Here is a 13,583-nt window from a genome sequence, read left to right as displayed (position 1 = left end):
CCGTAAAGGGCTACGGAAAGGAGAAGCACAAGCTGAAATGGCCCCACTCTTTTTTTAGCTTAAAGCAAAAAATGTTAGGGCTGACGAGAGCTGTGCCAGGGAAGTATTCTACCTGGGAACGCTGGAACGAGGCAAGCCTGCGATTGTGATTTATTTGGGGTTGGAGTAGAGAAGATATTTGCCTTTGGAACCATGGTGGATCTTCACCCATGACTACCATTTGCAGCAGACGTAATGAGCAGGTGAAACTGACTGTACCTGGTCATTTCAAAAACAACACAAGCCAACGGAAAGCGAAATCGGAAGTCAAGAGAGAGTTAATGTTGGGCTACCACAACAGGAGAGATGCTTCTATGTAATTCCATCGCCAGTGTACTTTTTTGAGGAGTTTTTTGATGCCGATTTTTGGCAGAAAAAAACTCAAATTTGGGGGGTTTCTACCTATTCCCCACACCCCATTTGCCCTACTCCTACCTCTAGTATCAGTTACCCACCCCTTTACCCGGTGATATTTTTCGAAGAGTTTTTTCAGCCAAAAACGGAAGCAAAAAACTCAGCGGAAAAAAAACGTGCCAATGAATGATCTTCGTACTGTAGTGACATGTTCGCATATTTCGCATCCAGCAACCAGCAGGTGTGCAGCCAAATTCAAGACAGATTTACAGGGTAAAAAGTAGAGGCACGAAGAACAAGAAGAAACTCGCGACTAACTATCCGCAAGTTGGGGTATCACCAGAGCCTGGACTATGGAGCGAAAGCCAGAAATAGGGCGATATTATTCTGTTAGCTGCCCCATCGCTTCTGCTTCTGAATGGGTTCAGGCGAAAGGAACATTTGCCCTATAAATACCTCGCCCCGTATCTTCTGCATGAGAAGGGAAAAAAATGTAATAAAAAGTGTTATTTACGCGTTGGTCACATTTCCACTTAAGATTCCAGAGGCGAAGAATGTGAGAACTCCGTTTGTTTCCAAGCTCATAACGACCGATTAAATAAAACAATGTTTTCAAACATGCAGTGGACGGTGCCAGCGTGTGACCAACAGAAAACACATGTCCTCCGGCAACGCCTTCTGTGATGAATTCCCAGAAAGATGTGGCAAATGAAAGTAATCCCTGCAGTAAAACGAGATCGGTGGAAGGAGGGTGAAGGGCCACTATGCTCTGATAATTGGCGAGTCGGTGAGTTCGTCCAGAAGAGCCTGGTGCATTGTCCACAGCTTCCTGTAGAATTCAGCTAGCCAAGTGCTCTTGCAATGTGCCTTTTCTTCCACCAGGGGGCGAACAGTTGACTCAATGTCACTGGGAGAGTGTCAAGTGCAATTTCTTCTACAGCCTCCAAATGGCATGCATTTGGTCACGCAGTACATGGGCGTATCAGAGTGTGGGGGTCTGACCACGAGGGGTCATTTTCAGGTGCACAAGTAAGGCTGGGGTGCAGTGGGTCTCAGGACAAGTTTACAGGTGCACTTTATTGCATGATGGCCTACGGCCATTGAAATGAAGAGTCATCTTCCTTTTTATCTTTGAAGTTGCAGAGCAACCACTTTGAAGGGTTTTTGGTGTATTGCTTGCATATGGATGATCAAACTCTTTCAGTGCTACCAGATGTCAAGAACATGTAAAAGAACCATGGAGGGCTGGAATAGACTGCACCGATGAGGGACTGTCAGTGCTCTCCAGAGCCAGGGTCTAGCTTGGCTCCAAACAATCCATCAACTCTGTTCTTGATCTAAGGTCAAATCCAGAACGTGAAGCATTGCAGTTTGATAGTGGGTAGCGAGGCCAAGCAGGCAGGTTAACGCCTGACGCTTGAGTGGTCATGAGGAACAATCAGACACTCTAAAGATGCAGCAACAACAAAGTATAATTTTAGCCCAAAAAAATGCACAAATGTACTTCAGCAGGAAGGAAGGTTGGCCACAAGTCAGAGCTCGACTGGTGTAACTGGTAGATCATTGAATTGATATGGAGTGTATTACATTTGGCAAGTGTTCACAAAAGGCACACTTTCCTACCATGGACGGTCATCTGGTTCAGGGGCAGTGGCTATTCAGGTGCCTGCGTGGCAAATTGAGATCCGCCTCCAGAGCGTGGACCGCGAGGGAACAGAACCATCAAAGTTCCAGCACAATATAAACAAGAAATCTCATCAGCGTTACCGCCCTACGTTGACTGGGTTATTACAGTGCCTCAAGGCTCACTTTCCCAAATGCAGGAGCTTGCATCTTGTGCACACGCACAATGTGGGACAATACATTTCCTGCTATATTCCTAAAACCACAGGTCACGTCTACATCTAGGAATAAAGGTGGAACAAAGGAGATAAAGTAGACACTGGTCCCAGAAGAGGAGCTCTTACAGATGAGAACAGGCCTCGTAGGCAGAGAACGAAATCAAGTATTCTTAAAAGGCAGGAGCATGGTGGACCACTCTGGTCCCGTAGGGACCCCTTAGTCATCTTGGCTTCCAGTTTATAGAGGGTGCAGAGTGGATTCATGCAGGTTCCCTAGCCTTATCAGAACATCGGTGGCTGGGTTTGGCAATCGGGATGGACAACGCGAGGTCACTCCAACAGAGAGAAAAGACTGAATCTCTGGGCGTGACGGGTTCTTATTAACAGCAGTTGCTGGTTCTTTAGGTTGTCCCTGCTCCACATTACATCTTGCCAACAGGTTTGGAGTCTTCAGGATTATAAGCAGCGACGGCATGCTGCTCAGCAAGGATATGTAGTTCTAGCTAGGTACAAGAGCGGGTATCCCATAGCTGGCAAGCTAGGTACAAGAGCGGGTTTCCCAGAGCTGCCAAGCTAGGTACAAGAGCGTGTATCCAAAAGCTGGCAAGCTAGGTACAAGAGCAGGTTTCCCAGAGCTGGCAAGCTAGGTACAAGATCGGTTATCCCAGAGCTGGCAAGCTAGGTACAAGAGCGTGTATCCCAAAGCTGGCAAGCTAGGTACAAGAGCATGTATCCCAAAGTTGGCAAGCTAGGTACAAGAGCGTGCATCCCAAAGCTGGCAAGCTAGGTACAAGAGCAGATATCCCAGAGCTGGCAAGCTAGGTACAAGAGTGTGTATCCCAAAGCTGGCAAGCCAGGTACAAGAGCGGATATCCCAGAGCTGGCAAGCTAGGTACAAGAGCATATATCCCAAAGCTGGCAAGCTAGGCACAAGAGCGGATATCCCAGAGCTGGCAAGCTAGGCACAAGAGCGGGTATCCCAGAGCTGGCAAGCTTGGTACAAGAGTGTGTATCCCAAAGCTGGCAAGCTAGGCACAAGAGCGGATATCCCAGAGCTGGCAAGCTAGGCACAAGAGCGGGTATCTCAGAGCTGGCAAGCTTGGTACAAGAGCGGGTATCCCAAATCTGGCAAACTAGGTACAAGAGCGTGTATCCCAAAGCTGGCAAGTTAGGTACAAGAGCGGGTATCCCAGAGATGGCAAGCTAGGTACAAGAGCGTGTATCCCAGAGCTGGCAAGCTAGGTACAAGAGTGGATATCCCAGAGCTGGCAAGCTAGACACAAGAGCGGATATCCCAGAGCTGGCAAGCTAGGCACAAGAGCGGGTATCTCAGAGCTGGCAAGCTTGGTACGAGAGCGGGTATCCCAAATCTGGCAAGCTAGGTACAAGAGCGGGTATCCCAGAGCTGGCAAGCTTTGTACAAGAGCGTGTATCCCAGAGCTGGCAAACTAGGTACAAGAGCGTGTATCCCAGAGCTGGCAAGCTAGGTACAAGAGTGGATATCCCAGAGCTGGCAAGCTAGGTACAAGAGTGTGTATCCCAAAGCTGGAAAGCTTGTTTCAAGAGCTGGTATCCCAGACCTGGCAAGCTTTGTACAAGAGCGTGTATCCCAAATCTGGCAAGTTAGGTACAAGAGCGGGTATCCCAGAGATGGCAAGCTAGGTACAAGAGCGTGTATCCCAGAGCTGGCAAGCTAGGTACAAGAGCGTGTATCCCAAATCTGGCAAACTAGGTACAAGAGCGTGTATCCCAAAGCTGCCATCTTGGTACAAGAGCGGATATCCCAAAGCTTGCAAGCTAGGTACAAGAGTGTGTATCCCAAAGCTGGAAAGCTTGTTTCAAGAGCGGGTATCCGAGATCTGGCAAACTAGGTACAAGAGCGTGTATCCCAAAGCTGGCAACTTGGTACAAGAGCGGATATCCCAAAACTGGCAAGCTAGGTACAAGAGTGTGCATCCCAAAGCTGGAAAGCTTGGTTCAAGAGCTGGTATCCCAGAGCTGGCAAGCTAGGTACAAGAGAGGTTTTCCTAGAGCTGGCAAACTAGGTACAAGAGTGTATATCCCAGAGCTGGCAAGCTAGGTACAAGTGCGTGTATCCCAAAGCTGGCAACCTTGGTACAAGAGCTGGTATTCCAGAGCTGGCAAAACAGGTACAAGAGCGGTTTTCCCAGAGCTGGCAAGCTAGGTACAAGAGCGGTTTTCCCAGAGCTGGCAAGCTAGGTACAAGAGCGTATATCCCAAAGCTGGCAAGTTAGGTACAAGATCGGTTATCCCAGAGCTGGCAAGCTAGGTACAAGAGCGTGTATCCCAAAGCTGGAAAGCTAGGTACAAGAGCATGTATCCCAAAGTTGGCAAGCTAGGTACAAGAGCGTGCATCCCAAAGCTGGCAAGCTAGGTACAAGAGCAGATATCCCAGAGCTGGCAAGCTAGGTACAAGAGTGTGTATCCCAAAGCTGGCAAGCCAGGTACAAGAGCGGATATCCCAGAGCTGGCAAGCTAGGTACAAGAGCATATATCCCAAAGCTGGCAAGCTAGGCACAAGAGCGGATATCCCAGAGCTGGCAAGCTAGGCACAAGAGCGGGTATCCCAGAGCTGGCAAGCTTGGTACAAGAGTGTGTATCCCAAAGCTGGCAAGCTAGGCACAAGAGCGGATATCCCAGAGCTGGCAAGCTAGGCACAAGAGCGGGTATCTCAGAGCTGGCAAGCTTGGTACAAGAGCGGGTATCCCAAATCTGGCAAACTAGGTACAAGAGCGTGTATCCCAAAGCTGGCAAGTTAGGTACAAGAGCGGGTATCCCAGAGATGGCAAGCTAGGTACAAGAGCGTGTATCCCAGAGCTGGCAAGCTAGGTACAAGAGTGGATATCCCAGAGCTGGCAAGCTAGGCACAAGAGCGTGTATCCCAAATCTGGCAAACTAGGTACAAGAGCGTGTATCCCAAAGCTGCCATCTTGGTACAAGAGCGGATATCCCAAAGCTTGCAAGCTAGGTACAAGAGTGTGTATCCCAAAGCTGGAAAGCTTGTTTCAAGAGCGGGTATCCGAGATCTGGCAAACTAGGTACAAGAGCGTGTATCCCAAAGCTGGCAACTTGGTACAAGAGCGGATATCCCAAAACTGGCAAGCTAGGTACAAGAGTGTGCATCCCAAAGCTGGAAAGCTTGGTTCAAGAGCTGGTATCCCAGAGCTGGCAAGCTAGGTACAAGAGAGGTTTTCCTAGAGCTGGCAAACTAGGTACAAGAGTGTATATCCCAGAGCTGGCAAGCTAGGTACAAGTGCGTGTATCCCAAAGCTGGCAACCTTGGTACAAGAGCTGGTATTCCAGAGCTGGCAAAACAGGTACAAGAGCGGTTTTCCCAGAGCTGGCAAGCTAGGTACAAGAGCGGTTTTCCCAGAGCTGGCAAGCTAGGTACAAGAGCGTATATCCCAAAGCTGGCAAGCTAGGTACAAGATCGGTTATCCCAGAGCTGGCAAGCTAGGTACAAGAGCGTGTATCCCAAAGCTGGCAAGCTAGGTACAAGAGCATGTATCCCAAAGTTGGCAAGCTAGGTACAAGAGCGTGCATCCCAAAGCTGGCAAGCTAGGTACAAGAGCAGATATCCCAGAGCTGGCAAGCTAGGTACAAGAGTGTGTATCCCAAAGCTGGCAAGCCAGGTACAAGAGCGGATATCCCAGAGCTGGCAAGCTAGGTACAAGAGCATATATCCCAAAGCTGGCAAGCTAGGCACAAGAGCGGATATCCCAGAGCTGGCAAGCTAGGCACAAGAGCGGGTATCCCAGAGCTGGCAAGCTTGGTACAAGAGTGTGTATCCCAAAGCTGGCAAGCTAGGCACAAGAGCGGATATCCCAGAGCTGGCAAGCTAGGCACAAGAGCGGGTATCTCAGAGCTGGCAAGCTTGGTACAAGAGCGGGTATCCCAAATCTGGCAAACTAGGTACAAGAGCGTGTATCCCAAAGCTGGCAAGTTAGGTACAAGAGCGGGTATCCCAGAGATGGCAAGCTAGGTACAAGAGCGTGTATCCCAGAGCTGGCAAGCTAGGTACAAGAGTGGATATCCCAGAGCTGGCAAGCTAGGCACAAGAGCGGATATCCCAGAGCTGGCAAGCTAGGCACAAGAGCGGGTATCTCAGAGCTGGCAAGCTTGGTACAAGAGCGGGTATCCCAAATCTGGCAAGCTAGGTACAAGAGCGGGTATCCCAGAGCTGGCAAGCTTTGTACAAGAGCGTGTATCCCAGAGCTGGCAAACTAGGTACAAGAGCGTGTATCCCAGAGCTGGCAAGCTAGGTACAAGAGTGGATATCCCAGAGCTGGCAAGCTAGGTACAAGAGTGTGTATCCCAAAGCTGGAAAGCTTGTTTCAAGAGCTGGTATCCCAGACCTGGCAAGCTTTGTACAAGAGCGTGTATCCCAAATCTGGCAAGTTAGGTACAAGAGCGGGTATCCCAGAGATGGCAAGCTAGGTACAAGAGCGTGTATCCCAGAGCTGGCAAGCTAGGTACAAGAGCGTGTATCCCAAATCTGGCAAACTAGGTACAAGAGCGTGTATCCCAAAGCTGCCATCTTGGTACAAGAGCGGATATCCCAAAGCTTGCAAGCTAGGTACAAGAGTGTGTATCCCAAAGCTGGAAAGCTTGTTTCAAGAGCGGGTATCCGAGATCTGGCAAACTAGGTACAAGAGCGTGTATCCCAAAGCTGGCAACTTGGTACAAGAGCGGATATCCCAAAACTGGCAAGCTAGGTACAAGAGTGTGCATCCCAAAGCTGGAAAGCTTGGTTCAAGAGCTGGTATCCCAGAGCTGGCAAGCTAGGTACAAGAGAGGTTTTCCTAGAGCTGGCAAACTAGGTACAAGAGTGTATATCCCAGAGCTGGCAAGCTAGGTACAAGTGCGTGTATCCCAAAGCTGGCAACCTTGGTACAAGAGCTGGTATTCCAGAGCTGGCAAAACAGGTACAAGAGCGGTTTTCCCAGAGCTGGCAAGCTAGGTACAAGAGCGGTTTTCCCAGAGCTGGCAAGCTAGGTACAAGAGCGTATATCCCAAAGCTGGCAAGCTAGGTACAAGTGCATGTATCCCAGAGCTGGCAAGCTAGTTACAAGAGCGTGTAGCCCAAATATGGCTAGCTATGTACAAGAACGGGTATACCAGAGCTGGCAAGCTTTGTACAAGAGCGGGTATCCCAAATCTGGCAAGCTAGGTGCAAGAGCGTGTATCCCAAAGCTGGCAAGCTAGGTACAAGTGCGTGTATCCCAGAGCTGGCAAGCTAGTTACAAGAGCGTGTAGCCCAAATATGGCTAGCTATGTACAAGAACGGGTATACCAGAGCTGGCAAGCTTTGTACAAGAGCGGGTATCCCAAATCTGGCAAGCTAGGTGCAAGAGCGTGTATCCCAAAGCTAGCAAGCTAGGTACAAGTGCGTGTATCCCAGAGCTGGCAAGCTAGGTACAAGAGCGTGTTTCCCAAAGCTGGCAAGCTAGGTACAAGAGCGTGTATCCCAGGGCTGACAAGCTTTGTACAAGAGCGTGTATCCCAGGGCTGACAAGCTTTGTACAAGAGCGTGTATCCCAAATCTGGCAAGCTAGGTACAAGAGAGGGTATCCCAGACCTGGCAAGCTTTGTACAAGAGCGTGTATCCCAAATCTGGCAAGTTAGGTACAAGAGCGTGTATCCCAGAGCTGGCAAGCTTTGTACAAGAGCGTGTATCCCAAATCTGGCAAGCTAGGTACATGAGTGGGTATCCCAGAGCTGGCAAGCTTTGTACAAGAGCGTGTATCCCAGAGCTGGCAAGCTTTGTACAAGAGCGTGTATCCCAAAGCTGGCAAGCTAGGTACAAGAGTGGGTATCCCAGACCTGGCAAGCTTTGTACAAGACCGTGTATCCCAAATCTGGCAAGCTAGGTACAAGTGCGTGTATCCCAGAGCTGGCAAGCTAGGTACAAGAGCGTGTTTTCCAAAGCTGGTAAGCTAGGTACAAGAGCGGGTATCCCAGAGCTGGCAAGCTTTGTACAAGAGTGTGTATCCCAGAGCTGGCAAACTTTGTACAAGAGCGTGTATCCCAAAGCTGGCAAGCTAGGTACAAGAGCTGGTATCCCAGAGCTGGCAAGCTTTGTACAAGAGCGTGTATCCCAGAGCTGGCAAGTTTTGTACAAGAGTGTGTATCCCAAAGCTGGAAAGCTAGGTACAAGAGCGGGTATCCCAGACCTGGCAAGCTTTGTACAAGAGCATGTATCCCAGACCTGGCAAGCTAGGTACAAGAGCTGGTATCCCAGACCTGGCAAGCTTTGTACAAGAGCATGTATCCCAGACCTGGCAAGCTTTGTACAAGAGCGGGTATCCCAGAGCTGTAAAGCTTTGTACAAGAGCGTGTATCCCAAATCTGGCAAGCTAGGTACAAGAGCGGGTATCCCAGAACTGGCAAGCTTTGTACAAGAGCGGGTATCCCAAAGCTCGCAAGCTGGGTACAAGAGCGGATATTATTATATTTTTACAGAAATGTAAGACTGATCATCCCCACATAACAGAAATGATAGTAATACATGAAGTAGAAGGGATGGACCCTTAATAAAGGATGCAAAAATCAAAACGCGTCGAGACATTTTCCTATAATCATCCTTTCGTAACAATGTGATATTTAATACACCGTGATTGAACTTAACATAACCTTTCTAGTGAATTTGTTTGATGGTATACATACATTTTACAATAATTGTTACCACTCCTGTAAAATGTGAATAATTTTATTTCTTGAATGTTGTTTGAGCTGTCAAAACTATGACACATGACAAGTGAACTGGTAATTTAATGAATTGATGATTAAACATTTAACATATTGAGAGTAAAATAAAAAGAATTAAGAGTTAATTTGCATATACTGTTCAGGCCAAGGAACAGGCCCATTGCCTCATGCACCAGAAATACTTGATTTTTTAAAATACATATAGATATCACAATGAGTACACCTGACACATTTAAATATGAATACACCTAACTGTGGCCATCATATGCAGAGATATAGTCTCCTGTGCACAGCCTCACACATCTGGTAAAAGCCATTGTATGATACATTCAGTCACTGTATGCTAATGTGCAGCCCCAGCCACCCCATATGCAGGTTATAAGTGGGGTGCTCGAGGTAAACATGACCCCTGCATGGAGAACGCCGTCTCTCCACTTTAAGGTCATTGCCTTCCCAGTGACCCCCTGTAAGATGGGAATGATAATTAGGCAGGGAAACAGAGGGTTGCTTCCAGATACCAAATGTATTGTTGAGAGGCAGATGCATATGTCATACATAACATCTGACCTTGCCCCACACCATTACTCCAAGGTGAGAAATGTTACTAAATGAGACAGCCGTTTCCGCGCTTATCCCACGCAGGTACAACAGGATTTGGGGGCAATGTGAGCTGGAAATGGCAAAAGCATTCATTTATTCATTTTAACGTTGTAACAGCAATAGAGCATGCACTATGCACAAAGAAAATATGCATTCCAAATGAAGAACATGTACAATAGTTAATATATGCATTTAGAAATTAATAAAGTTCACGTAGCATCCCCAGACATGAAGACCACTAACATTATTAACATGACCAATGTATAAGGTGAATGCAACCTGCACAATATGCAAATGTATCTCGCTAACATAGACACAAGAGTGTAGTGAAGCAGCCTTCTTAGAAATAGAAGCCACAGCATGTCACAGAATGAGCACAGGCCTCAAAGCCTCAGAAAAACTCAAAAGGCTGAATCCACATAAATACATATCCGTGTAGAGCGCAGACAGTAGCTGGCAATTATTGCCAAAGTTAAAGTGAACTAGAAGAGGACTGGAATGGCGAAACAAAGACATAAGATAGCAGTTCCCAAGATGCAAGCAGTATACTTCCAGATTAATTAAAGTTTAAGAAGAGCACAAACAGCCTTTGATGGTCAGCTGCAGTACAACAGAAAGCCAAAAGACCCCATGAAGAATAATTCAAGAGTGGCCCCAGTGGCAACAAAAAAATGACAGACACATTACTATTAGCTAAAACCTCAGTAAATAGGAGGTGAATGTATTCCAAACACAGTCCCATCACACATGACCCATAATTGGAGAACACTTGCCATTGATTAGATGCAAACACAGACAGGACACCTGCCTTACTTCCTAAATGTACACGTAGACATGAGATGGAACACAAGGCCAAGTACAAAGGGATTGCCCGGTCTCATGGCCTGAGAATGAGGGATGGTAACTTGTAATTGAAGTAAGAATATTCAATGGGCTTCTCTTCCCCTACTCTATGTCTGGCCCATATTCTGATGACCTTCCAAGTGTCCAAGGTTAGTAAGCAATGTTTCAACCTATCAAAAACCTTAGAGACATGCGACCCATTCAAGTAGTATGCCAACCAACACCTTCACGTGAAGATGATATAATTTAACCTTTATCAATATAGGGGTGGTTCGGGGTAGAGCCATCAAATATTTGTAACACAATGAACTCTTTACCTTGTATGGAATCTAAATGTAGTCAGACTCACTGAACTATCCCTGTTCCCTGTAGGTTTTGTGAACTGAGATTATGTCAGGACGTCATTCATGACAAGTTGGCAGTACTTCAGCAATTGTTTTTTATAAGTATGTCGAGAGCAGCGGACTTTAATTTTTGTATGCTGTCCCAGCTTTGTTTGGATGTGAATAAAGTTGGGTTTTGCTGTAAACCTTGTCTACTCCATCTTTGAGTCTAGTTCGGATTGACTCTGGTTCCTCTGGGCTTACCTGGGACTTGTGAGGTCACCTTAACATATTGGTCTGACACAAGAACTTAGACATAGGCGTGGGCCTTCTAGGACCTGAAGAATTAAGATGTGCCTGCCAGAATCTTTTCCGTGCCTTGAATGTGTCTCAATAACCCCAGGTGCAGTCTTTAGCACCTTGTTCGTCAGGCATCTAGACCTTCTCCTCCCTCCCTCGGGGTACTACTATTGGATGGAATGGTAGGTGCCACCTCCATTATTGTGAGTTCCTCTTCCCATAGGTTCAGGCCAACAGGACATAGTCCCTTTTGTCTACTGTCAAGCGCCGCCCCTGTGTAAGCTGTGTTCTGTCAGCCGAGTTAGACCGGGAAGTAGGAGGTGGTCCTGGTGGCTATTGTGTTCTATTCTGTGTTCCTTCTGGGGAGACCCTCTGAGATCCCCAGAGGAAAAAAAACCATTTTACTCTTCTGGAGTATATCGTTTGGAGGAGGAAACATTTTACTCTTCTGGAGTATATCGTTTGGAGGAGGACCCCTTGCTCTTCCCTGTACACTCTGGTTCCTCCACAGTTTGTTGAGAGATATATTGAGAGATAGCTACTGACTGTGTTGGAGACTCGGCTCCAGTAGCTTCATTTCTCATCATACAGCAGATGCCTCCGCCAAGTCAGGCCCCTCCAATACCCCTGCCATTGCAATCCCTCCCAAATGATAACAGCATGGCTCAGTGCCCCACAAGAGGACACATCCTCCTTCACCTCTATCCTCCTGCACCCCAATGTGCGTCCCTCACACTTACATAGTCCTATGACTTGGAAGAAGAAGGGCTGGAGTGTGGGAGACAAAACCTCATGCTGAACCCCCATACTCAATCATTCCTACCTCCTGCCCAAAGCGGTAAGCACAAAGGGCAGAAAAGTAGCCAGGACATGCAGAGGGGCTGTCCAGCTGCTGCATGCATTCAAATGCAGGAAGAGGTCAAGCACTAGTCCTTCTGCATGCAATTTTAACCTACCCAGAGCCATGGGGTAGGGACGAGGGATAGTAGCACTACTGCTCCATGCCCCTAGCAGCAGCCCACTCTTCATACTACCCTCTCCCACTCTAGCAGGTGTTTGCTGAGCCTGCCACGATTGGTGACATTTTGGGATATGGGTTGTAAAGGAGCAGTTTGGGTCCGAAGGGAAATCGAATCCAGCTTAGCAGAAGGTACTATTTTGCAGAAACACAACCAATGTTTGATAGTATTTAGCAACTGTCACTGACTTTACCAACATGACCCTTTATTCTTTTTAACTCTTCCACAATGAACTCCACTCTCGAAAGTTCACTGCACTTTTTCAGCAAGACCAAAAAGCAAACCATGGGCCTCATTGCGAGGCAGGCGCTCACGGAACGAAGGGGGCCGATACGGGACCGGGCCCCCTTGATTCCGTCAGGCCGATTGCAAGGTTCCTATCGCGGGACCCGGATCGGACACCTGGTAAAACCAGGCATCCTTTCCGGGTCCCATGAGGGTAAGAAGGAGGTAACAACGGGACACTCATAATGTGCCTGTTGTTACCTCCATCCCCATTCCGATTGAGCCCTATAGGGGCTCAAATGGGAATGGGGAATGGTTCCTGCAAGGAGGACTTACCGGGTCCTCCTATGTCAGAATGACCCGGTAAGTCCCCACTGCAGGAATCCAGAAAAGGAGTCCGGTTTGGAGGCAGCCATGGAGCTAGCAGGTTTGGAGGCAGCTCCATGGCTGCCTCCAAACTCGTAATGAGGCCCCATGTGTTTGATTTGATGTTTTAAGCAAAATAGTTCACACATTGCTCATAGACCATAGGTTAATCAGGATTAACACGCCATTTCCTCAGGGTTCTTATTTATTGTCTACCAACTGCCATTTGCAACCAACTAACATGCTCTGGTCTTTTCCCCACAGCTTGCAATTGCAACCTCCACGCACGGCGCTGCCGCTTCAACATGGAACTCTTCAAGCTGTCGGGGCGCAAGAGCGGTGGCGTGTGCCTGAACTGCCGCCACAACACGGCAGGCCGGCACTGCCACTACTGCAAAGAGGGCTATTACCGTGACATGACTAAGCCCATCAGTCATCGAAAAGCATGCAAAGGTAGGCCCAGCATGAGTGAGTGTCACACAAGACAATGCACTCCCGTCACACTCCAATGGGCATGTTGTTCAGATCTTGCAGGGTGATGATGTTTTGCTACCTATTTGTACATTGCCTATGTCACCCTAAGGTTGTGTCACCATTAGCTGTGAGGACATTTATATTGTATACACTTCTACTTACTACTGGTGTAACCTGTTTGTAGGCCTCCACCATACCATTAGAAGTGGACTGGCCCGTTGGGAGTGAGAGATCTACCAATAAGCACAGACATATTTACAACTAGGCACAGGCCTAAGGCAGATTGCCATAGGAGCAGCATTTTATTGAAGTTTATTTTTAATTTACTAGTTGTCATTTTTTAAATATAAAGCCAATTTTGTTTCTTCGAGTCTGGCTGATCCACAACACTGTGAGTAATTTTGAGCTGTCATTTTACTCTGACAGCTAAAGTCTTTGATGCCCAAACCTGTATATATGCTTGATATATG

At 47.7% G+C, this 13,583-nt stretch overlaps 1 protein-coding gene across 4 annotated transcripts in view; it reads left to right on the top strand.

Annotated features, from left to right (window-relative positions):
- The window catches only part of NTN1 (netrin 1), a 632,822-nt gene that overhangs the window by 390,108 nt on the left and 229,131 nt on the right, over nucleotides 1-13,583 (top strand). For all 4 annotated transcript variants that reach the window (XM_069654579.1, XM_069654581.1, XM_069654580.1 and 1 more), the window contains exon 3: nucleotides 12,904-13,092. In XM_069654579.1, the coding sequence (XP_069510680.1) occupies nucleotides 12,904-13,092 (189 nt within the window). The remainder of the gene's footprint in view (nucleotides 1-12,903; nucleotides 13,093-13,583) is intronic.

Source organism: Ambystoma mexicanum, chromosome 3q, assembly GCF_040938575.1.
Source record: "Ambystoma mexicanum isolate Mex_15411 chromosome 3q, UKY_AmexF1_1, whole genome shotgun sequence".
Classification (NCBI taxonomy): Eukaryota; Metazoa; Chordata; class Amphibia; order Caudata; family Ambystomatidae; genus Ambystoma; species Ambystoma mexicanum.
This window is presented reverse-complemented; position numbering and strand designations above follow the sequence as displayed.